Here is a 25,272-nt window from a genome sequence, read left to right as displayed (position 1 = left end):
GTCAATGGGAATGGCTGCAATCATGGAGAAGCCTGGGTGCTTCCCAAGAGCAAAGAGCAGCAAACATTTCAATGAACCTGCCTCATGCAGCCATATGAGGTTGTCATGGCAATAGCTGCAGTAGAAAATTCTAGAAGCTACAGTAGAAAATTCTAGAAGCCTCCCTTTTGCCCTTCTCAGGAATACAGTCATGAAGAGAAGCCAGATTTTGCCTCTTTAACCAGGAAAGCCCTGAAGTCACAGAAAATAACGTAATGCAGAAATAAAAACTTAGTATCTTTATGACATTCTTTAGTTACATTTATAAAAAGCTCTCTGGCTTAGAATTGTGCCAGCGAGTGGTACTTGTAACAAATACTGCCTCACCTCATCCAGTGTATCTGTGAGTTAATGACACCAGCCAGCATTCAGTGGATAATTAGTGTGAAGGTTCCTTAAGTGGAAGTGTGTTACTCAGGGATTACATCCAGGAATTTCATCTGTTAATGTCTAAAAGTACTATGAGACTTGTTAATGGCTGCTGTTGAAAACCTGAATTGTCTGAGTATGTACCTGAAATCCTAGACTCATAGTTTTATGGCTGAGGTACATGTAACTTAGGAACACCCGGGAAAACGTCTCTCGCTTATACCACATACATTGCTTGTTTATTACTAAGTTTAACCCAGTTGACGTGGTAATAGTTAACTTTGTGAATGTATAACTGTGTAATGTATTGCTAACGGCTACATGCTGTGTCATCGTGTGTGACGTAGCTGTCCTTTGATGGGGTCAGTGACACCACACCTGTCTCTCCATCCCCACAGACAATGGATGCTGAATTATCGCACAGTATGATTGGGAGCTACCTTAACCCTCCAGAGAGAATGTATCTCCCATCATTCTCACAGACCGAAGCATCTCAGAATTGCCACCCCGGGAGCTCTCCTAAGATGTTTAGTAGTCCGAACAACCAAGGTAACGTTAATACGAACTCCACAGACCGGCAGGAGCAGTGCGTGGCCTGGGAGTGACCCAGCTGTGGTTATGCAGAAGTGCTTGACCGTGTATTGAGTGTTCACACAGCCCTTGACCAGCGCTGCTGCTCTTCCCTGGGAGCTTCGTAGGTCAATCACCATTCCCAAAAGTAAGCTACGGATTAATGAGGCAAACTAAGAGATATCATAATAATAAAAGTACCTTTGAAAACAAAACCACTCTCTTAGGGATAAAAGTCAAAGGCCAGGGGAGTGGTAGCACGTGTCCTTCATCCCAGCTCTCAAAATAGAGATCTTAATGATTTTGAGGCAGCCTGGTCTATACAGCAAGTTTGAGGCCAGCCAGGGCTAAATAAAGAAATCTTGCTGCCTCAGCCAAACAAAAAGAATAAAATTTTACTGCTAGCGTGATAAAGTAAAATTTTTATTTAGGTTTTTCCTAGCTTTTGTTTCAGGATCTCACATTGTAGCCCAGGATGACCTCGAAACACTTCTCCCTCCCCGTGCAGCCTCCCTCCCCGTGCAGCCTCTGCAGTGCTGCCGCATAGGCAGGTGCCACCGCACAGGCTGGGCCGCCAGACGGCAGAGTTCCTTCCCACCACAGAGTTCGCTCTGGGCCCCATGGCTCCACACTCGTTAGCAGAGCAGGGGGGCTTTCTAAGAATGCGTGCAGACCAGGCTTAAAGCGATTTTCAATTTTTTTAATCTTAATCACATGATTATGATGTTAGTCTCCATGACTTCAGAAGGATGACATTTCACTGAGGAGCACTTTCTGCTTATCTCTTCTGACCTCTCAAAATGTCTGTTTATAAATTAGTCTCTTTCTATTAAATTTCTTGTCAATTTGGAAATAAAATAAAAATCCAAGGACTATCAAGAGAGAGATGGTTCAGGGGTTAAGAATGCATTCCCAGCAGCCACATGGGCGAGGACTGGTGCTGGAGGGTTGTCCTTGGGCATGCGTGTGTGTGTGTGTGTGTGTGTGTGCGTGTGTGTGTATGCATGTATGCATGCACGCGCGTGTGCCATGGCACATGTTCATCCACACACACGTGATGTACACATACAAATGAAAAAGTTAAATAAGTACATCAGTAAAAGATAGGATAAAAATCTAGAGTCAGAATCCTTCTAACGTAGATAGTCAGAATGCAGTGGGATTGTATCATATTCAAGCAGCAGTCAGAAGTCACACATATCCACAGTTACCCTTAAATCCTTTTATATCCAAGTAACAATAGAAAATGACTATTGCGATGTTTTAAACATAAACCGAAGAGAACCTCAAATCATATTAGAAAATAGGACTCCAGAAATATTTTATGCTTTATAAATTACTTTATAAGATCTGTTTATCACCCTTCAAAAATCCGTAGTAATGGTTACTGTCTTAGGATTTCTGTTGCTGTGATAAACACCATGACCAAACTCTGCGCTGAGGAAAGGGTTCATTTCCACTCATCACTGAGAGGCCAGGGCAGACTCGGGCAGCAGGCAGGCGAGCTGCTTGCTTCCTTACTCCTCACACTTGCTCAGCCTGCCTTCCTGTCGCACCCAGGATGACCAGCTCAGAGGCAGCTGCCAGCAGAGAGCCAGGCCCTCCCCATCAATACATAAATGCACCACGGGCCAGCCTGGTAGAGGGCTCTTTCTCATTTCAGCTTCCCTCTTCAGACGACTCTGACTTGTGTCGAGTTGATGCAAACCCACCAGCACCATGACATCAGTGAATCTCTGTTGAGTTAACCAACCATAAGAGAGTGATCCAGAGCAGTGAGCCAGCCCCGTGCCAGGCAGAGAGCAGACACATCCCCAGCACACACGGGCTGACTGCATACGTGCCACTGACTGAATTACTTACAGCCCCGCAGACCTAGTTTTACCATTTGAATCACAACTGAATAGAAAACGTAAATCATGTTTGGAAAACCGCTAACTCTGAACTCATCTGCACCATGAAGGCAGCATGCAGCTAAGTGACAATGCCAGTAGCAGACCCGTGCCCCTTGTAGGCTTTCAGCCAGGCACACTAGCCCAGCACCTCAGTTACCATATTAATTAGTCCGAGGACGTTCATCTGGAAATAATAACCATTCTGTTAAGTTACTTATGGTTCAGTTTCAGAAATCACTTACTCCAGTAGTAGATTATTGTTTTTCTAAGATACACCGTGAGGAAATGTATCCCTTTGTACTATCATTTTTATTTTATTATGTATTTATATGTAAATATGTTTGTATTTAATTTATTGTGTATAACATTTACATGTGCGTATATTTATGTAAATATGTGTATATTATATAATTATACAATATAACACATTTTCTGGTTACTAGCAAACGTACACTGCTCCTTTTTTATTGTTACCCAAGTTACTATGGTTGCTCAGTTTTCCAAGAGTTTCACTTAAGCATCGAGTGCCCTTCTTTTCGCCAGCCCTTGTTTCAGCATTGAAAACACTGCAGGAAAAGATCCGGCGTCTGGAGCTGGAGAGGACGCAGGCTGAGGACAGTCTGAACCTTCTGTCCAGAGAGGCAGCGCAGTACAAGAAGGCCCTGGAGGAGGAGACCAACGAGCGCAACCTGGCGCACGAGGAGCTGACTAGACAGAAGAGAGGTGAAAGGAACGGTTCTCGGGCATGCGGGGTCCCAGAGCTCACGGCCTGAGGCAGGGAGCCCAGTGGAGCTGGTCAGCTCTCTCTCCTCAGAGCCCATGATTTTGAGATTTGTGGGAAGCTAACAAACTTCAACTTAACTTGCATCATATCTTTCGTCCTGGCTCGCAAATACATTTAGGGGCGGGGTTTCTCTCACATGTACCCCAGGCTGGCCTTGAACTTGCTGTAGCCAAGGATGGCCTTTGCACTTCAGACCCTATCAGTAAAGCAATGGTGGTGGTTAAACAACGTACAAATGAATGGAGAATAATTGTATTCAACATGAGGAATCCAGGATTCATCAGGAACTGAGACAGCTGAACAAAAGTCAAACTGATTAAGATAAAAGGATTAACAATCAGTTACTTACCCTGTGGAATCGACTGGGCCGTCTATGCTTAGGAGGAGAGGAGAGAGCCAGGCCTTTCAGCCAGTGCTTGGGAGGCAGAGGCGGGCAGATGTCTGAGTTCCTTGGCTACATAGCAAGTTCCAGGCTGTCCAAGGGACTCTGCCCCCCCCCCACAGACGTACACACTTCTGGGGTAAAGGCACTGCTATTAAGCCTGATGATCTGAGTTTGATTCCTGAGATCTAAATGGTAGAAAGAGAAAATGGACTCCCATAGGTTGTTCTTGCCCCCCCCCCTTTTGGAAGTATGCCTTCTGCCTTTTTAAGGGAAGATATTGTCAGTTGAGCCATATATAATTACTAAGATATTTAAAGTCATGAGTCAGAGTGCTGGCTGCACAAGACAGGACCTGCATTATCCCCAGGTGGAAAATCTCAGCGTGGCTGTGAGCACCTAGAGCTCCAGCTTCGGGGCTTGGGGAGAAAGGTAGGTACCTGCTGTCTTTGCTTAGCTGCTTGCTGGCCAGCTGATTCGATCATCTTCCAGTTGTATAAGAGACTTGACCAAGGGAATAAGGCCCAGTGCGATAGAGGAAGATTCTTCACATCTTCCTCCAGCCTGTGTGTGTGCACACAGGTCACACACACACACACATACACACACACACACACACACAGGTACACACACAGGTGTACACACACACAGTGCATACACACATACACAGGTGCATACAGGTGCACACACACAGGTGCACACACAAACACAGGTGCACACACACACACACACAGGTGCACACACAAACACACATACAGTTGCACACACACACACAGGTGCATACAGGTGCACACACACACAGGTGCATACACACATACACACAGGCGACACACATTTGTACCATATGTATAACAACACACACCATGTACACACTGTCACTAAGCTTTGGGTTGAGTTTACATAATGACTTTCTGGTCTATGTAATAACCAGCTCATTAACATATTATTTTGTCTTTGCACAGATATAAGCATACAGTTAAGCTCAGCCCAGTCTCGTTGTAGTCTTCTAGAGAAGCAATTAGAATATACCAAGAGAATGGTTCTCAATGTAGAACGAGAAAAGAATATGATCCTAGAACAACAGGTAAGCATATTTTTCTCTGAGGAATGCTAATATAATTTAATATGCTTTTTGAAGAATATAATATGGGAAAACTTTTATAACCATAGTAGGATATACATGTATGTCTAGGAGATTTTCACCTACAGCAATGGTAGACTCTGCTGTTTAGGTCAACATTTTTGCAATGAAATGAGAAAAACGTAACAGATAATCTGCAAGCATCATAGGAAAGAAGTGGGAGGTAGGGGAGGGTAAGGGAGGGAGAAGACAGCAGGTAGGCCTAGTGAGGCAGTGCACAGTCCCCAGGTCAGACTCTGCAGATTTAAAGTCCGAAAGCTCCACCTGATGTGGCTCATTCCTTCTGAGGCATTTGTGACTCTGTGGGGCAGTTGAGACAATTGTTCTGACAAGTACCCTTCTGCTTCAGGAAGTCAGTTTAAGGCCAACATGGAGCAGAAAGCCTAGGAAATGTCAGGCTTTGTGAAGTTGAGTAAGGAAGTAAACAACACAGATGAAACCCTGTTCCAGGTAGGAGCAACCAAGAAAACCTTAGATACTAAACCTAAAACCAATTACAGTGCTTCTGGATTCCCAGTGTTCTTAGGGACCTCAGATTATTCACCACCCTTTTGCCAACACACTGAGTGAGAAACGTTCAATCCAAACCAACCAGGCAGAAACTAGAACTCCTGAATGGGGAGCATTCACAGGACATAGACAAGTCAGTGTGAGTAAGGTGCGGCTCTGACGGAAGTCAGTTTGACACCTCCGGCACACGGTAGTCAAGAGCAGGGGGGTGGGGCTAGAACCGGAAGACCTCTGAGCTAAGAAGCTCGAGCTGCTAGGACAACATAATTAGACTATCTCAAAAAGGAAGGCCGAGGCTGAGGAAGAAGACGAAATTTTCTGTCGCATTTAGAAACTATAATGTGATCAAGCCAATTTGGGAAAGAATAAAATACCTAAAAATGAAGTTTAGAACTAGTAGTTCTACTAGATGGTCAGCAGACAGAATTCAAGAAATGGACACATGTCACCCAGACCAAAAAAGGGATAAAATTACAGTAAATTCAGAAAATGGGGAAAGGCAACACGTCAGAGTTAGAGCGCTCCTTACTGATATGTAACAGAGCTTAAAAATGGAGAGGAAACGATGCAGGTCTAATACTTACAGAGATTGTAGCTGAGCACTTTCCAAAAGTGACAGTCAGGAGACGCCTTACAAAGTGAAAAGGTTGCCAGATGTGCTGGCATAGGTCTTTAATCCAGGAGCTCGGGAGGCAGAGACGGGAATCTATGAGATCTAGGCTAGCTTGGTCTACAGAGCGAGTTCCAAAACTACATAGAGCATGTTTCAGATAGATGGATGGATGGATGGATGGATGGATGGATGGATGGATAGATAGATAGATAGATGGATAGATGGATAGATGGATAGATAGGTGCTTAGTGTCTATTTCTGTTTAAGCATTTCCATTGGTGGCTGCTTTGGGCCTGTGGTATCCTGTGAGAGACATACAGGACATGAAAACAGTCACCATGCCATCAGCAAGCGGGAGCAGTGAGGTGGAGGCTAGGGCCATGATCTTGTGACAGTGTCCCTTCTGGGCACACCTAAGTCCCATGGATGGAACTGTTGTCAGAGTTTCCTTCTCAGCACATTCCCAACTAAAAAGGAAGGCTGACTTCGTGTTGATTTTATGGCCTGAGTGCTGGGTGTCTCTGTCCTTAACCGTGCTGGCGTAGGGGACATAAAGGACTTGGTTTGGGATCCATCTCTCCATGCTCACTGGCTGTAGGCTTTGGCTGAGAGGTTTGGTGTTATCCCGATGTTTGCCTTTGTTCCTGGTTTTCCTTGCTGCTTGTACTATCATTCCTTCTGTAGCTGTGATCTGCTTTGGGCGCACCAGTTTGGAGTCCCACGTTCCCCTTTTATTTGGAAGTTAGGGAATAATGTCAGTGCTACACAAGGGGACACATGAAAAATGAACATGAAACTGGGCAATGTGATTTCTTTTTGAGAAAGGTTCTTACTAGAACCAGAACTGGACTAGCAGGTAGCCCCTTTGGCCCACAAATGTGAGTTTTATCCCTGCCATAAGTGGTGATGGCCTCTCATCGCATTGCTGGGTGCCTGACTTTACCATCTGATGGGACTGGCTAACTGGCAGAAATGAGAAGGAAGCTTCAGGAAACATAGGCCCTCTTTGTTGGGCTAACTCCCTTTGCAGGGGAAAATCCTTTCTCCCACTGGATGTCCCTTTCTTCCCCTAACTGTGAGGAACATTTTGTCATGACTCCTTGACTGTGTCGTTTTCCATTTCTAGGACAGCGTGCCTGTCCAAAGCAAGTAAAGCACAGAGGGGTTTATTTGGACTTACGGTTTCACAGTGTGGGAGTCTGTCAGTCAGGGCAGGCAAGGCGCGGCAGCAGGGCCGTGAGGCACCTTCTTCGTCAGGAAGTGGAGGGGCGGGACTAGTGTTCTGTTTCTTCCTCCTTTTATTCGCTAGGACCTCAGCCAAAAGATGGACCTATACTCAGGATAGGCCTTCCCTCCTGGTTTAAAGGTTTCAGGGAACATCCTCATCTAAATGTGTTTCCGTGGTGATGCTGAATCCAGTCAAGTTGACAGTGAAGGCCTAACCAGCACAGTGGCATTCCTTATCGGCTTGATAGCCGTGCACCTCATGCCTCCTGAATCTCATCTTCATCTCAAATGTAAAACACTTACTCCACCTCTGCGCGCTCCTGCAGATGGCGGACAGTACAAACGCTGTTCCAGAGTCTCTTCCGAGACTCAGGACAAACGCTTCTGAGCTCCTGTAAAGTCCAAAAGAAGTCGCACTGACACAGAGCAAACATCTCCCTCATGAAAGAGGGGAGTGGGGTCACGGCAAGGAAAGGGTGGAGTGGAGCGAGGCTGGAAGTCAGCAGGGCCAACAGTAAGCCTCGTGCTGCACACGGCTTCACGTGTGGCCTTCACATTGACTGCTTCGTGCAGTGTCCTCTCAGGCTTCCTTGCGGGGACTCGGAACCTGTCGCTCACTGTCTGGTTTCAGTGGCCTTACCACCAGTTGCACCCTTGATGACCTTTGACTCCTCTCGTTTATGTGAAACCCAGAGCGTGTGGATGACGCTGTGTAGTTCTTCTGTCAGCCCAAGCTGTAGTCTGACCTTGTGGAGCACAGTTACAGTGACCCCTGTGTGCGCACACAGCTGTTTTCAAGCAGTGAACCCTGGTAATGGCTTCCCAGTTCAAACTCCCTGTTTCAAACGAACTTGCATTTTCTCAGGTTGGAACTTTGCACAGCCCAGGTCTGACCCTCAGCACCTTTCCTTGGTGGTGCTAATACTGTGCATCCCACCTTAGCTACAGCATCGAATCCTGACTACACTGCCCATTTTCATGTTTTTCTGGCCAGCTTTTTGCTCTCTCTCAGAGCAGTGAGCAATAGCATGCACAGTTTGAATATAATGTTCCCTTGAATTTCCTCTACCAACAAATTCATATGTTACTTTTTAAAGGATTTATTTCGTGTGTGTGTGTGTGTGTGTGTGTGTGTGTGTGTGCGCGCGCATGCTCACACTCATGAACATGTATAGGTACCCATAAAGGCCAGGAGAGGGCCGTGGATCTCCTGGAACGTGAGTTACAGAGAGTTATGGACCACCAGTTGTGGGTGCTGGGACTCGAACCCACGTCTTCTGCAGGAATAGCAGTGTTCGTAGCTGCAGAGCCATCTTCTGCCCTGGCCTTTACTTCAGCCTCACTGCCGCTCCCAGGACACGTGCAGATTCATCAGCAGACTGCAGTGCGAGCGGTCTCTACCTCACCTCCTGTCACCAAGTCCTGTTCCTCTTTGGGATTTCATGAACTGGGACACCGCCGTCTATTTATCTGTTTCCTCACTTTCTTGCCTGCTGAACCTTCCCAGAATGGCCATTACGCTCTGATTGTAGGATCCCAGGACTTGTCTAAGTCCCAGCTCCAGTCTGTTTCAAATTCCTCTAAAACGCTAGTTCCAGACACTAAGAACCTGTGTAGTTGCCAGATCACCGCAGAACCCCATCCCAGGACCGACTGCCCACGTTAATTACTGTTCTTGCTGTGACAAACACCCACAGTACACTGGACTCAAACTGTACAGACCGTCATGGTAGGATAGGAAACACTGAATGTAAGTTTTTCCCGTCAAATATGATGAAACGTCTTTAAAACAGGAGTCAACCATTTTTGCCTCTTCCACCTCACAAAACTTTTATATGAATGTTTTAACTACCCCACCACGCACATACCCAGTAAAACGTCTGTTTACAGAAGCCCTGTTACATTCTTGGATTAAAGTCACTCTCCCCTTCCTTCTTCATTTCCTGGGCACTGATTTTTCTCTGACTGGACAATTGCAAAGGACTGAGGTTGCACCCCAGCCAGCGGGGAAGACACAGTCGCCTCCTGAGTTAGAATAGAAACCATGCGCAGTTCCTGTCCCCTGCTTGCTCTTCTGCCAGGTGAGCAGCTCACCGTGAAGACTAATGCTTGCCTTGTCAGACACTTCAGGGGCGGTTTCTTTTCAACCCCAAACTTACGTCTGACAGACACAGGAATGGAGACTGCTGGGCACATTATCCACAGTCAGGAAGCTCCACTTGGATCCTCCTTTCTCTTCAGTTTGGGGGCCCCCACCCCCACCCAATGGGATAACAAGAGTCTTCTCTCTAACCTTTTCTGTAAACACCCTCATAGGCACACCATTTCCACGGCAATCCTAAATCAGTCAAGATGGCCAGGAGGATTAACTGTTAGCGTTATCTCCTGTGTTCTGCCTGAGGGCGTCTCAGATCGGTCTGTGCTGCTGTCCCTGCGGCCTTAGGTGTGGCCCTGCTGGCTGGCACCCTTGCTTTACCGAGGTCTGCAGTACTATTCCTGCGCTGATAGTCTACTCTGCTGGATCCTGTGTCTGATGCTCTCCCTGGAGTTTTAGCTCTGCCAATTGGGTTTTGCATTTCTAGCATTTCTTCCATTTTCCTCCTCTGAATCTCTGTTTCTTCCCTGATTCTCTTGTTTCCTACTGTATCATCCACCACCGATGACACCCACGACCAATGACACCCACGACTGATGAGTGGCCTTTCTTTGCTTTTCTGCTCTGTTCTTTGAAGTCACTGAGCCTTTACCAGCCTTGTAGGTGGTACTTGTTTCTCAGGTCCCCTCAACAGTTCAGCCTTAAGCCAGTGGGCTGGTTCTCATGTGGTAGAGACCTGCCACAGCCCTCTGAAATGGGGAATGACAGGGGACTTCCTTGATGCTGACCTGTCACACGAGAGGAGTCACCATCGGAGAGATTCCCCAGATGGATAGGTGGCTTCAAGAGTCCCTCCCCCTGCTTGAGAACCACAGCTGGAGCCCTGTGCTGCCAGGGAGGGAAGCCGTGTGCAGTCCTTGTGCTCCCTGGCCCTCTGCGCTCCTCACTCCCCGTCCTGCCGCCTCTGTTAACCCGCAGTGCACTCCTAAGCTTTCTCTCTCTGCGGCATCTCGTCTCTGCCGCCTGAGTCTTCCCGGTCACTCAGTGCAGTTCTGATCCACCTCACACCAACAGGCTTCCTTTCGTTCTCTGAACTGTTATATTTTTGTAGCGAATGTTATCACTTCTTTTTGACTGCATCTGACAGAGTTTGGTCATGTTTATTTTCATTTCATTCACTTAAAAGTACCTTCAGCTCTTACTAGTAGCTTCTTCGTGTGCCTCCATGCTTGTGTGTTTGGTGCGCAGAGTTCAGTCCTGGGCATGGCACATGCCAGGCAGCTGCTTCACTGGGCAGTCGCTCCTGCCATTCCCTTCCTGTATTCTTTATTCCTTTCTGGGCAAAGTCAAAATTTAGTGCCAGGATGGGTTTGAACCCACGGTCCTCCCCGCTCAGCCTCCCAACTGACTTGTGTTTCTGCACGAGTCACTGCACCCAGCTCTGTGATAACTTTTTAATACCATTATCTCGTCTTCCTCTAGACAGGCGTTATGATTTGCCAGTCTGCCATGAATCGGAATTAAAGTATGAAAGACCTTTCCTACTTTTCCCCCCCAGTTAGTACTACAGCTTCCTACTGTGTGCCTCTAGTTTGCACTACAGCCTCCTACTGTGTGCCTCCATTTTGCACTACAGCTTCCTACTGTGAGCCTCTAGTTTGCACTGCAGCTTCCTACTGTGCACCTCCAGTTTGCACTGTGGCTTCCTACTGTGCACCTCCAGTTTGCACTGCAGCTTCCTACTGTGCGCCTCCAGTTTGCACTGCGGCTTCCTACTGTGTGCCTCCAGTTTGCACTGCGGCTTCCTACTGTGTGCCTCCAGTTTGCACTGCGGCTTCCTACTGTGTGCCTCCAGTTTGCACTGCAGCCTTCCTTTTATTTTCACACGTTATAAAAGCAGCCCATAATCCATTACTGGTTCTTTTACATTGTCGATTATCCTTACAGGAAACTAGAGAGAAAGGAAGCGTGTGCTTATTTACATTTGATCATCTCAGTGCATCTCACTTCCTTGCATAGACTGAAGAAAAAAATGATAATGTCCTAGCGTCTCATAGCATTCATGGGCCTGGAGAAAGAACCCTCTGTTTCATACATACTTGTGAGTGATGGCTTTGCTAGATACGGAATGCTAGTTTATGGCTTTTATATTTTGTCTGTGTGTGTGTGTGTGTGTGTGTGTGTGTGTGCGCGTGTATGTGTGTGTGTATAGGTGCATATGTATGTGTGCGTGTGTGCATATGTGTATGACGTTGGAGCACGTGATGGCACCCATTTAAGAAGTCTGTTTTCGGGGTTGGGGATTTAGTGGTAGAGCGCTTGCCTAGCAACCGCAAGGCCCTGGGTTCAGTCCCCAGCTCGAAAAAAAAAAAAAAAAAAAAAAAAAAAAGTCTGTTTTCTGCTTTTGTTTTTGAGGCCAGGGCTGCCTCATTGTCTCTGCAGCCGAAGTGCACGTTCCAGGCCGTCTAGCCCAGGAGTTTCCATGCAGTCTCTTGCTTCTGCTTACAGACACACATCGCCCTCCTGCTTCTTTGTGGTTCCAGCATTGAACTCAGGTCTCAGGCTGGAACAGCACTTTACCCTCTGAGCCGTCTCCCTTGCCCTGCGTATTTATTGTTACTTTGTTGTTTGGGAAGAGTTGTTTACCTTTGTTTGTTTTCAGATAGTCTCTGTACAGACTAGCCTTGACCTTGCTGTGTTGCCTTAGCTTGGCCTCTGGTTCAGGACGATCCCCCTGCCTCCACTCTGGTATGCTGTGACACAAGGCCAGACGTTAGGTTCTCAGCACAGTAAAGATGGTGTCTGAGTTGTCTTCAGCTCCCACGTCTCCCTGGCCGTGCTCTCCCTCGTTCCCCTGTGTGGTACGCGTCTGTTTCTCAGGATGCTGGTAGGATTTCCTCTTTATCGCTGCTTCGGCATTGGTAACTGATGGACTGTTTACCACTCTGTGGGTGGGAACCGGAGCCAGTCGAGTGGTCCTCGGCCTGTGATTACGATACCCTGTATCTCAGCTATTCACACTACGATTCTGTCTCAGTGAGGGTCCTACTGCTGTGAGCAGACTCCATGACCAAGGCAAGTCTCATAAGGACAACATTTAATTGGGGCTGGCTTACAGGTCCAGAGGTTCAGTCCATCATCATCAAGGCAGGAGCATGGCAGCGCCCAGGCAGGCACGGGGCAGGAGGAGCTGAGTGCTACATCTTCACCTGAAGGAAGCCAGGAACAGACTGAGCGTCCCCTGGCAGCTAGGGGGAGGGTCTCCAAGCCCACCCCACAGGGACACACTTCCTCCAACAAAGCCACACATCCTAATAGTGCCATTTTTTTGAGCAAGCATATGCAAACCATCACAGATTCATAAAAGTAGAAAATTACAGTTATGAATGAAGTAGCAATAAAATTTTGTGGTTGGGGGTTTACCAGAATATGAGGAACTGTACTAAAGGGTTACAGCACTTTTAAAAAGGTTGAGAACTGCAATAAATGACCAACTAACGTCTCATGCCATAGCCAACTCTGTTCAGAGCTCAGACGAATTACATAGTGAGGGTAAGGAAGGTCACCGATAAAGTTCTCCTGAGTCCAAGCTGCGTATGTAATCCCACAGATAAGCCACCCGGGGCAGGAGCCTGTTCCACAGAGGTGGTGATGGACACTTTACATCTCACTGAGTAACGGCGGCAGCCGTATTGAGTAGACCTCCCTCCATCTGCTGACGGGGGAAGCGTGGAAACCATACAGGAACAATTCCAGGGTCTGAAGACACTGGGCTCACAAGTCTCTTGTTCTCTTGGAGTTTCTCACAAGCACCCCGAATTCTCCTCCCGACGTTCCATTCCTAGACTGTGTTAGTCTCTCCATTTTAAATTACTTTTGGGCATTTTTGGCCTTTTTTCTTCCAGCGGGCTTCTGTCTTACTCCCTCTGTCCTCTGAGGCCCCAGGACTGGGCAGAAGTCCCCGCTCTTCTGCTGCTCGCTTTGCATTTTGTCTTAGTGGCCTTCCTATTTAGAGCCATTTTATGTTCACAGGAGAGCGCATACAGGTCTCCCTGCCCCTCGTCAGTTGTCCTCATGACGTGGTTGGTAATGAACAGTCCTGTAAGACAGTGTGCATGTGTGTGCACAGTGACTTTCTTCATGGTTTATTCCCTGGCTGCTCTTTCCGTTGAGTCGGGGAGCCTGGGAGTGAGCGACGTGGTCACCTGTGAGTCACACACACCTCGTCTCCTTACCGTAAGTGCTGCTGTGATGTTTTGCCTAGTGCCACTGTTGTAGAAAGATGCAAAGAGGAATTTATTCTGCCAATGCTAAGTCAGCAACGTGTCCATCACCTCTTACAGTGGCACCTTAAAAGGATTTGAATTTCTACTCACATATGCACACACACGTGTATGTACATGCTTCTAGCAACTGACTTATGTTATATTTTGGTTTCTCAGAAGTTATGTTATTCGTGATCCACTGGCATCGCTGCCAAGTGTGGAATTGGTTCTTATCTTCCCAGGCCCAGCTTCAGAGGGAAAAAGAACAAGATCAGATGAAGCTGCACGCTAAACTGGAGAAGCTGGATGTCTTAGAAAAAGAGTGTTTGAGGCTGACGACGACCCAGCAGACTGCGGAGGTAAGCGTCTGCTTGTCTCTGAAGCTATGGTGCCAGGAGCAAGGCAAAGCTGGCATTGAACGTGACAGAACAGTCACAGATTGGGGCAGTTCCTGTAGAGCTCTCAGTAATCTGGGTAAATCCTGCCCGTGGAGACAGTGTGTTCTGTCACAGGATGTCAGAGGATGGGCTTGGCTTCTATGATGATGGAACATTTCCATTCAGCCGGTGTCTGACCTAAAGGATAGTATATGGTCACACCTCTCCCACATGGGTTCCTCCTCCCCCAAGTCCTTATTGCACAGAATTGTTCCAGAACCCCGCCCCCCAAACTCCTCTTTGTAGGCCCTCTTATGCTCCAATACACAGAAGTCTGTGCCTTTGACACTTCTGTCATGGTTCCAATTCTGAACCACACCAAGGTAATATGTGTGTGTGTAAGGTATACAGTGAGTGTCTAAGGTATACAGTGCACGTGTGTAAGGTATACAGTGGACATGTGTAAGGTATGCAGTGCACATGTTTAAGGTATGCAGTGTACATGTGTAAGATATACAGTGCATGTGTAAGGTATGCAGTGCATTTGTAAGGTATACAGTGCGTGTGTAGGGTATATACGGTGCGTGTAAGGTGTATATAGTGTGTGTGTAAGGTATACAGTGCACATGTGTAAGGTATGCAGTGTATGTGTGTAAAGTATACAGTGTACATGTGTAAGGTATACAATGTACATGTTTAAGGTATGCAGTGCATTTGTAAGGTATACAGTGCACATGTGTAAGGTATACAGTGCACATGTGTAAGGTATACAGTGCACATGTGTAAGGTATGCAATGCACATGTGTAAGGTATATGGTGCACGTGTGTAAGGTATACAGTGCACATGTGTAAGGTATGCAGTGCACGTGTGTAAGGTATACAGTGTACGTGTGTAAGGTATGCAGTGTACATGTGTAAGGTATACAGTGCACGTGTGTAAGGTATACAGTGCACGTGTGTAAGGTATACAGTGCGTGTGTAAGGTATATACGGTGCGTGTAAGGTGTATATAGTGTGTGTGTAAGGTATACAGTGCACATGTGTAAGGTATGCAGTGCACATGTGTAAGGTATGCAGTGTACATGTGTAAGGTATGCAGTGCACATGTGTAAGGTATACGGTGCACGTGTGTAAGGTATACAGTGCATGTGTATAAGGTATACAGTGCACATGTGTAAGGTATACAGTGCACGTGTGTAAGGTATGCAGTGTACATGTGTAAGGTATACAGTGCACGTGTGTAAGGTATACAGTGCACGTGTGTAAGGTATGCAGTGTGCACTGGAAAGGGGATGAGGGACATTTGGCTCTGGCTTTCATCCGCGTTCCTTCTCTTGCAGGAGAAGATTAAATATCTAGAGGAAAAACTAAAGGAGGAGGAGCACCAGCGCAGGCTTTTTCAAGATAGAGCGTGTGAGGTCAGTAGCAGCTTTTGTCTCTGCCGTGGCCACATCCATGCATGCTTCACTCTCATGATCCCAGCCATAGTCTGCACTGTTTTGGTATTCTGGGTTGTTACTACTGTCTCTGTTTTTGCCGTGGTAACAAAATTCTTGCTTAGCCCATGCCTCCAAGGTCCAGCAGACCTTGCCATACCCACCCTCTCAGGTGAGACCGCTGACGCCTCACGTACTTCAGTTCCGGTGTGAGAGTCACCTATGACCAAACCAACATACGGGGTTATTCTTCCTCAATGATGTCCGGGTTTTGAGCTCTATTGTTTAGTTTTGTTTTCTTTCCTTTCTTTGCTTCCACATGGAGGCTCACAGTGCCTCCCAGGCTGGCCTGATCTCCTGGGCTCCTGCAGTCCTGCTTTGGCCCCATCCAGGTCACTGCAGCTGAGCAATGCTTTGCCCCCAGGAAGTCCCTTTTCCTCAACAGCTGAGATCTCGCCTTCGTTCTACATGAAGAAGCTTGCTACAGCTCAGTCTTGTCTCTTTGTTTTTGTAGCTTCAAACTGGACTTGAAATCAGCAAAATCTTAATGTCCACAGTTTCTAATCCAAAGCTTTGTAAGGAAAGGAAGAAACTACCAAAGGTGCGTTATCTCCAGTTATCCCAGATAATCCTTCCTAACCCACTCATGAAAGGTGCGTTATCTCCAGTTATCCCAGACAATCCTTCCTAACCCACTCATGAAAGGTGCGTTATCTCCAGCCATCCCAGATAACCCTTCCTAACCCACCATGCAGCAGTAATGCCGAGAAATGAGGCCGTCCATGCTGATTCTCAATGTGAGGATAGGAAGTCCCACAGGACCTCCATGAAAGAAAAGTAATGTCCAGAGTGCACAAAGCTTGCTCTCCATTTGGGTGCCAGCCAGAAAAGAGTCTGTGTCGGGCAGCAGCCCCTGTGCCAGCGAGCACGCCAGGCCTTTATTAGACTGTGCTGGTGACATTGTTTAAAGGTGTTGTGTGGTGACACACGCCTTTCATTTCAGCACTGGAGAGGCACAGCCAAGTAGAGCTCTGTGAGTTTAAAACCAGTCTGGTCCACATAGAGAAGGCCAAGCCACCCTGGGCTACAAAGTAAAGCTCTGGGTATAAAAAAATCTAAAAATGTAAAATTCCTAAATGTAGCTTTATATAATTTCATGTACAGTATAAACAAATATTTTTAAATTTATTAATATTTGAGACAGGGTTATATTCTAGTAACACAGGTTGGCTTCAGAGTTGCCATGCAGCCTGGGGTGACCTTTAATTCACTTCTTCTGCCGGAGCCTCCTGGGTGGCTGGGATTTTAGCCATGTACAACCACACTTGGCTATTTATTTTTTTCTACATTTAGTGTGCGTGAGAGTGTGTGTGTGTGTGTGTGTGTGTGTGTAAGTGTGCATGTGTGTGAGTGTACATGTGTGAATGTGTGTGTGTGCATATATGTATGTGTAAAAACAGTGATTCCAGTGCCAATTCATGCGAGATGAACGTATTGATAATGTACTGGAGGTGGGGTCAGAGTTCAGAGTTCCCGTAGGCCTCTGATTCTGTGTCTCCATGTCCCAGTTGAATATCCAGTCATATAGTGTAGTTCTCAGACCAGTGCCTCTCAGGGTTAGAGACAGATAAGCAGAGTGTCGTGGTGCGTGTTCACAGTCTGGGAGCTCAGTCTTACTGCACCATGGCACCATGTAGACAGAAGGGCATCTGGAAAGTGCTGGGAGCCCCCACACTGCAGTCATTGGGAACCCTGGGGCACGCTGAGGAAATGTATTGCCATCCCAGCTGGGGACACAGATGCACACCTGCAACCTTAGCACGCAGCAGGCTGGGGCAGGAAGAGCTGGGGCAGGCCATCCTGGGCTAATAGACACTGCCTCAAAACTAAAAGTAAAAAAGCTAACTTTGAAAGCCAGGTGTAGGGGTTGGGGATTTAGCTCATTGGTAGAGCGCTTGCCTAGCAAGCACAAGGCCCTGGGTTCGGTCCCCAGCTCTGGGGAAAAAAAAAAGCGCCAGGTGTAGGGATGTACAACCACAATTCCTGTACTTAGAGCGCCAGGACAGTAGGCTCCTGCGTTTAAGACCAGCCTGAACTGTGTGGGAGTCCTGGCCAGCCTGGAAAACAGTGAGACTCCTATTAGACGGGGGTGGGGCGTGGTGAATTTGAACTTTCCTACTCTGTAAGTAGTTGGTACCCATTGAAGGCTTCTAGGAACAGAAGAGACATAGAGGCGCAATGCTAACGGCAACTGGGAGATGTAAGAGTTACACAGATTGATCACATGTGCTGACTCATGTCCGTCACAGCCGTCAAGAACAGAACTCCACCCACTCTAAGGCTCCTCCACACAGTTCCTTCAGAGGTGCACACCCCAGGCCCCCACAACTGTCAGCCTGCTCACCTTCTCTGTGACTCAGGGACAGCGTGTAACCAGGCACCATGGCCTCTGTGTGCAAGCCGAGTCCAGAGGAGGCTGAGGCCGTGGGAATCACGGAGGCTGTGTCCCAAAGAGGAAAAGATCTAGAGTTTACAGTTTGGCTCTGGGGCTGCCTTTCCCCTGGAGTTCGCTCTGCATTGTGTGTCTTCACTTCTCCTACACACAGCCCGTGGTTAGGGTCCACCGCAGCCTAACCAGGCGCCTGTCAGGATAGTGGTTGGTGCCACTTTCCACTCATTACAAATAAGGCTGTGTGTGCACACGTTGGTGTGTCTGTGTGTGTGTGTATGTGTGTGCATGCGTTTGTGTGTGTGTGTGTGTGTGCACATGTTGGTGTTTCTGTGTGTGTGTGTGTGTGCACATGTTGGTGTTTCTGTGTGTGTGTGTATGTGTGTGTATGTGTGTGCATGTGTGTGTGTGTGCACATGTTGGTGTTTCTGTGTGTGTGTGTGCGTGTGTGTGTATGCACACATGGTGTTTCTGTGTGTGTGTATGTGTGTGCATGTGTTTACGTATGTGTGTGTGTGTGTGCACATGTTGGTGTTTCTGTGTGTTCGTGTGTGTGTGTGTGTGCACGTTGGTGTTTCTGTGTGTGTGTATGTGTGTGCATGTGTGTGTGCGTATGTGTGTGTATGTACATGTTGGTGTTTCTGTGTGTGCGTGTGTGTGCGTGTGTGTGTGTGTGCACATGTTGGTGTTTCTGTGTGTGTGTGTGTGTGTGTGTGTGTGCACGTTGATGTTTCTGTGTGTGTGTGCACATGTTGGTGTTTCTGTGTGTGCGTGTGTGTGTGTGTGTGCAGTGGTGATGTTTCTGTGTGTGTGTGCACATGTTGGTGTGTCTCTGTGTGTGTGTTTACGTGTGTGTATGTGTGCACATGTTGGTGTTTCTGTGTGTGTGTGTGTGTGCACGCGCGCGTGTGCATCTGTACAATCGTCAATTGTTAGGTCGTATGATAAATACATGTTTCACTTTATAAAAAATTGCCAATACTTGATGTTATCACTTTTTTAAAGACATTTTCCATTATAATAGGCATGTGATAATTTCGTTTTTATTATTAACTCTTCTATAGTTTATACTAATCTGAGTTTCCCTAATACGATTCTTGACCAGAGACTCTCTAGATGTGTTTGCCGTTCTCTTCTCAGTCGAATGTGTGTTTAATCATGTCTGCTCTCTTACGTTCAGACTGCACTTGTACTTGTTGTTCGATTTTGAGCATAAATAGACTTTAAAATTGCACTCTGCCTCCTTTTTCCTTGCCAACCTTTAGAAACCTAACTGTTTAAAAAGAGAGCTGCTTCAGCATACGGACGGCAAGTTCAGTGGACCGGCTTCTGAGAGAGAGACGGTGAGGATAAAATGAAGGGCGTGGTTGAAAAGCTGTTTGCCGAGGCTGTTTGTTACTGTCTTGGTTGGGTTTCTACCATGTGACCGTCACCATGACAAAAGCATTGTGAGGAGGAAAGGCTTGTTTCACTTGACAGTCCTCCATGACAGGAAATTGGGGCAGGAACCTGGAGGCAGGAACTGAAGCAGAGACCATGGAGGAACAATTGGTGCTGGTTTGCTCAGTTCACCAACCTTCCCCCTGTGAGCTGGGTCCTCCCACATCAGTCATTAATCAAGAAAATGCTGCTGCCCAGACAAGCCTATAAGCCACTGGGATGGGGACATTTTCTCAGTTGGGGTTCCTTCTTCCTAGCCTGAGCTTGTGTCAAGTTGACAAATCTAACCAGCACACACGCTATCAAGCTGTTCCTTCTCCAGTCCAGGCTGGTCTGTTTACCCATGCTTGTAACACCATGTGCAGCGGGCGTATCCCTGTGGGCTAGACAACCTTCAGAAACCTGTTCTAGTCACTGAAGCCCGGCACCTTCTCAGCCTCCTTTCAGAATGACTTCTTCGGCTAGAGCTAAGCCTCATAGCTCAGGAGAGCCATTTTCCATTTGCGACAGTTTGTCTGAACTCTTGAGGACAATGCAGGACGAGCTGGACCAGATGAATATGTAAGTGTTCATTCTTTATTAAAATAACCACGCATTTGGATACCTTTCTCCTTGTCACTCTGAAGGACACTGTCGCCCATCAACCCTCTCATTAAGATTTATTTTTATTAGTTCGATAGCTGTGTGTGTGTGGAGATGTAGTCACGGTGCAGGTGTCACAGGCATAGCAGAGTAGCTGGGCTCCCTGCAGCCGCGGTGACAGGTTTGTCGGTGACTCTGGTCCCCTGCACGAGCCGGGCGCCTCCTCAGCTCTTCTGCTGTCTTTGTAGCTCCCACCTACAAATCTGTTCGGCTACTTAGACTTAGTTTGTTTTGATCTGTAAACTTATTGTTACTATTTCTCCTCGTATCTACTACAGTGTTTAGCTTTTTAACTACATCTAAGAACTAATTTCCATAGTCCAGAGATCTAGACTGATACAGATATTATGAATCATATGGATGTATCGACTCCGATAACTTTAGATTAGAACAGAGATGAGCTTTTAGAAGGGAAATACAGTTTTTATTTAAAATGTGTTACAGGAGTGATTTCATTAGGCAAGTTGGAATACCATTCTAGATCCAGCCTGGGCTGCGTTACAGACTTCTCAGTAAGGACTCTGCATAGCAGTCATGGTACTGAGGCCCATGCGTAACCATGCGTCAACAAACGTAGCAGAGCCGTGTGCCGTAGCTGACAGGCGCGCGTCACTCTTCTCTCCACTGTGTTTCCAGCCCCAGACTGAAGGGAGCCATGCGCTGCCCTAGCCAAGTCCTGGAGAGCTGTTCACTCCAGCTGAGCGCACCAGGCATTTACATTGTCTTAGGTTTTTGAGCAGCTAGAGGCTAAGTTAGTTCTAAATGTGTCACATCTCAAATGATCAGAGCTTGGCCATGTTTATCATATCATGATTTACTTATGTATCCTAATGCTAGAACTATTTTTGAAGATTAATATTTTGCTCTTAACTAAAACTATGGTTGAACAAGACGATTCGTTGTGACAGATAATCTATAACAGTATTTGGTGTTGGCTCTGTTTTTAATCATGCAGAGTATAATCTATGTCGCCTGCCTGATAACTGCCACTTCTGTGGGTTTTGTTTATTGTCTTATTATTTATATTACTAAGAGTTGAGCACGGACCTGATATGCACAGACATTCCCTGTGAGCGAGTTGCCCCCAGCCTGATGCTTGCTTTTCTCTGTAGGGAGCACAGGGAGCTCCTGAGGCAAATAGCGCAGACCGGGAGCCATTCCGACTCTGAGGAGCTAGAGCAGGAGCTGGAGCACTTAGCCAGGAAGATGGAAAGCAAAGAAGACCAAATCTCCAAGCTTCAGAAGCATCAGGACAGGGTAAGAGCGCTGTGTTAGCAACAAGCCAGCATTACTCCTCCGGAAGCTACCGGTCCTCAGAAGACAAAATCAGTCACCACACAGATGCAGTGTCACGTCTGCATGGCCTTCCTCGTGAAGTGTGGAGGCACGGTGAACTAAAAGTTCAGTCACAGGAGTCACGTGAGCGTCTCACGGAGCCACCACACATGTAATGGCAAGCCCTTCCGAGGAGTGCTTCAGGAGAAGAGAGAGCAGAAGAGTTTGTGTGGAATCCGGCCATGGGGGACTAAGAGCAGGCGATTGCTTTAGCGCTCGCCCAGTTTCCTTTCCAACATTCTTTGCTCTTGTCCTCTACCCCATCCCCTTGGTTCTAATGATGCCCTTTGTGCCCACAGAGGCAGTACCATACAGAAACCTGGAACACAATCCCGAAACCATTCCCTCCCCCACTGAAAAAGCCAGGCTGTGTTGTGTTCCCTGGGAACCTGGGCTTAGCACCTATTCTTAGTAGAATTCAGGTTGGAGGAGGACTCATACGTGTCTTTTAGTACCTAAGAACGGCATGACCTCTGACACGTTAACAGGAGAATCCTAAGCATAAGAGTTCACTCCAAGACAATGACTCCATCCATAGTTGCTGAAGCAGACCCGGGTCTTTGTAGGAAACCTCACGTCATGTCATGCACTTCCTGTGACTCTGCCTAGGGACTTCAGTGTTGTGTAAGCTGCAGAAGTAAGCTGCAGGAGTATTAGCCCATCCCCACGCACGCTTCTGTAGGACAGTGATCTGTAAAACCTCTGAGTGTCACTGTGTTTACTATGCTATGGTCAAAATGGAAAAATATATTTTCATTTTACTGGCTTTTAAAGCTATAGCAAGTAAAAAAAAAATATGATTGTGTTGTAGTAAAGATTGAACAAGTTTTGCCCTTGGAACCGCATAGAAGAAATTGAAATAGAAGAATAGTCACAATTTTAGAGTTACTCAACACTGCATTTTATAATTTGAAAGTTATTTACTTAATAACTGCCACAGAGGCTGGGTGATGGTGGGACACCTTTAATCTGAGCACTCAGGAGGCAGAGGCAGGAGGATCTGTGAGATCAAGGCCAGCCTGGTCTACAGAGCAAGTTCCAGGACAGCCAGGGCTGCACAGAGAAACCCTGTCTCGAAAAACAAACAACAAAAATCAGTATCCCCAAACCTTTAGCAAAGTCAGTGATTGAGCCTTTTCCTGTGATAAACCGGTTACTCTTCAGTTAGAAGTGCCTCCCAGGCAAATAGATGCTCGTGCCTAGCAGCAGTTCTCTCCTCTGCTATTAATATCCCTAAATAAATCCTCCTTTTCCTGGTGCTTCAGTCTCCACCGGTAACTTTTATTCAGCCTCTGCCTCACACTGTCCTCTCTCTGTGACTTCGGAAATGCCCGTATTCTTGTCTTCAGAGTTGTCCTGGCCAGTGTGTGTGTGTGTGTGTCTGTGTCTGTGTCTGTGTCTGTGTCTGTGTCTATGTCTGTCTGTGTGTGTGTCTGTGTGTGTGTGTGTATCTGTGTCTGTCTCTGTGTGTGTCTGTGTGTGTGTGTCTGTCTCTCTGTGTGTGTCTGTGTGTGTGTGTGTGTATCTGTGTCTGTGTCTCTGTGTGTGTCTGTGTGTGTGTGTGTGTGTCTCTCTGTGTGTTTGTGTCTGTGTGTGTGTGTGTCTGTGTCTGTCTCTGTGTGTGTGTGTCTGTGTCTGTCTCTGTGTGTGTGTGTGTCTGTGTCTGTCTCTGTGTCTGTGTCTGTCTCTGTGTGTGTGTGTGTGTCTGTCTGTGTGTGTTTGTGTCTGTGTCTGTCTGTGTGTGTGTATGTGTATGTGTGTGTATGTGTGTGTGTGTGTGTGTGTGTGTCTGTGTATGTGTGTCTGTGTGTGTGTGTGTGTGTGTGTGTGTGTGTGTGTGTGTGTGTGTGTGTGCTTCCTCTCTAACTGGAGGAGTAGTTGCAGGAAGAGGCAAGGCTTCCTGGCTAGCAGTGTCATGAGTGACTTGCCGAACTGAACCTTTGAATGAATTGTAATCATTACGCTGCCAATCTAGTCCTGTTTTAGGGTATCCTTCCATTAATTTTTATCCTAAAATATTAAATTTCCTTTCTCTTCAGGTCCGTAAACTGCAGGAAAAAGTTGAGAACTCAAGGATAAATGAATCCTCAGGTATCCATGGCAACCCTAAAAGATCAAAGAACTTGAAAACTAGCCCCAGGAAATGTCTGAGTGAAACTAGCGCTTTTCAGAAAGACAGAAGCTTTCAACCGGTGAAGGTTCACAGTCTGCCTCCAAGGCTGAGGCGGGATGACGTCAAGTGGGAGCAGTGACCCTGCAAACTGTCACTTAAATGAACCTCGCCCGTGAGACCTGATGCAGTCTCTGTGGTTTTTATTTCATAGGCTCCTGGGAACCCTTGAATTATGTTTCCGGCTGCTATAAAGTGTGTGAAGTTGTACATTTTCAGAATGATGGCTAACGACCTACCAAGGTTTCCGGAATATAAATGACTGCTTTTCGTTGTTACTAACCAAAGGCCCTGACCTCAACAACCTCTTAGAAGCATTCATTTTGCAGCTCCCGTAAGGTAAACCCAAGAAGCTGAACTGAATGGATACTCATTAAAATCAAGTTAATCTGACCCATGAGTACCATTCCACAGTTTGATTTACATAGGCTGTCACCTGTAGATCCACGCGACATGAACAGAATCCCAAAAGCTTAACTTCCGTCGAACCGCCACCTTACCTTGTTTGAAATCTCAGCAGTGGTCTTGTTTGGAAAGGGAAAACACAGTAATTCTGCAGTTTTGTGAGAATGGCCTTAACTAAGCTTTGATATGACAGCCATAGAATAAAATGCAGAACTGATTAATTTTTGTACTAATTCATCTCTCTTCTCTGCTACTCCCACTCTCCATTGCAAACCTGCTTACCTATGAAACTCCAACAGTAGGTTTTTTATAACCTTTCCTGGTTTTTCCATTCATGTTATATGTGATTTATATCCATATATGACACTGTAGATAGATGCCAAGGACCCAAGAAGGGAATGGCATTCTGTAAGAAGAAGTCAGGCACTTGACTAATTTTATCCACAGGAGAAGATGAATTAGGTAAATGTGGTGTCTCCTTTTATACTTTAAAATCAGTGATGTCACAATGGATTTCTTTGTATACACATGTTAAATAATAAATTTATACTTTTTGCCTTCCTAAAAGCCTGTGGAAATCTTCTGGGACAACTAAAAAGTTGATGCCATCAATTGAAATAGAAACTTGACAAAAAATCTGTAAGAAAGGGAAAAGCTTGAAATTAGGGTAGAGGTGCAAGAAATGGGTCAGTTCCAAGGGGTCAGTTGGGGTCTCGTTCACCTGCGTTCACAGCGGGCGGGAAGCACTCGGGCTAAGTGTGTAAACAGGGCTAAGTGTGTAAACAGATCGGGATCCCAGAGAGCAGCTCCAAAAACAAACCAAACCGAAGGCCATTGTTTTCCTTTCCTGAGAGAGGAGGCCAGGCTGGCCCAGCACTTACTCTGCAGCCATTGGTCTTGAAGTGAACTGGTCCCGTCCACCCTTGCCACATGCTATAGTCATAGGTGTGTACAGCCACACCTGGCTGTCAGAAAAGACTTTTTTTTTTTTTTTGCATAGACATTTGAGACAGGGTCTCAATAGGCAGCCCTGACCAGCCCGAAACTCACAGAGCTGTGATTGAAGGTGTGAGTCGCCACGCCCTGCCTGAGAAAAGCAAATTTTTTTTTTTTCTTTCTTCGGGACTG

General features: G+C 46.6%; 1 protein-coding gene across 5 annotated transcripts in view; it reads left to right on the top strand.

The window, feature by feature from the left end:
- Cep57l1 (centrosomal protein 57 like 1) overlaps window positions 1-24,711 on the top strand; it is a 57,418-nt gene extending 32,707 nt beyond the window's left edge. For 2 of the 5 annotated variants that reach the window (XM_032888807.1, XM_032888808.1), the window contains 6 exons: window positions 807-957; window positions 3,417-3,596; window positions 5,002-5,123; window positions 14,133-14,249; window positions 15,608-15,685; window positions 16,218-16,589. In XM_032888807.1, coding sequence (XP_032744698.1) covers window positions 807-957; window positions 3,417-3,596; window positions 5,002-5,123; window positions 14,133-14,249; window positions 15,608-15,685; window positions 16,218-16,394 — 825 coding nt within the window. In that variant the 3' untranslated portion in view covers window positions 16,395-16,589. Of the gene's footprint in view, window positions 1-806; window positions 958-3,416; window positions 3,597-5,001; window positions 5,124-14,132; window positions 14,250-15,607; window positions 15,686-16,217; window positions 16,590-19,417; window positions 19,496-20,028; window positions 20,154-21,346; window positions 21,492-23,608 lie in introns of those variants that run through there. The other 3 variants (XM_032888809.1, XM_032888805.1, XM_032888806.1) reach the window with 3 other exon arrangements.
- The last annotated feature ends 561 nt before the right edge of the window (window positions 24,712-25,272 follow it).

This window comes from Rattus rattus, chromosome 18 (assembly GCF_011064425.1).
Source record: "Rattus rattus isolate New Zealand chromosome 18, Rrattus_CSIRO_v1, whole genome shotgun sequence".
NCBI classification, from domain to species: Eukaryota; Metazoa; Chordata; class Mammalia; order Rodentia; family Muridae; genus Rattus; species Rattus rattus.
Note: the sequence above shows the minus strand (reverse complement) of the source record. Positions and strands in the feature narration are given on the sequence as shown.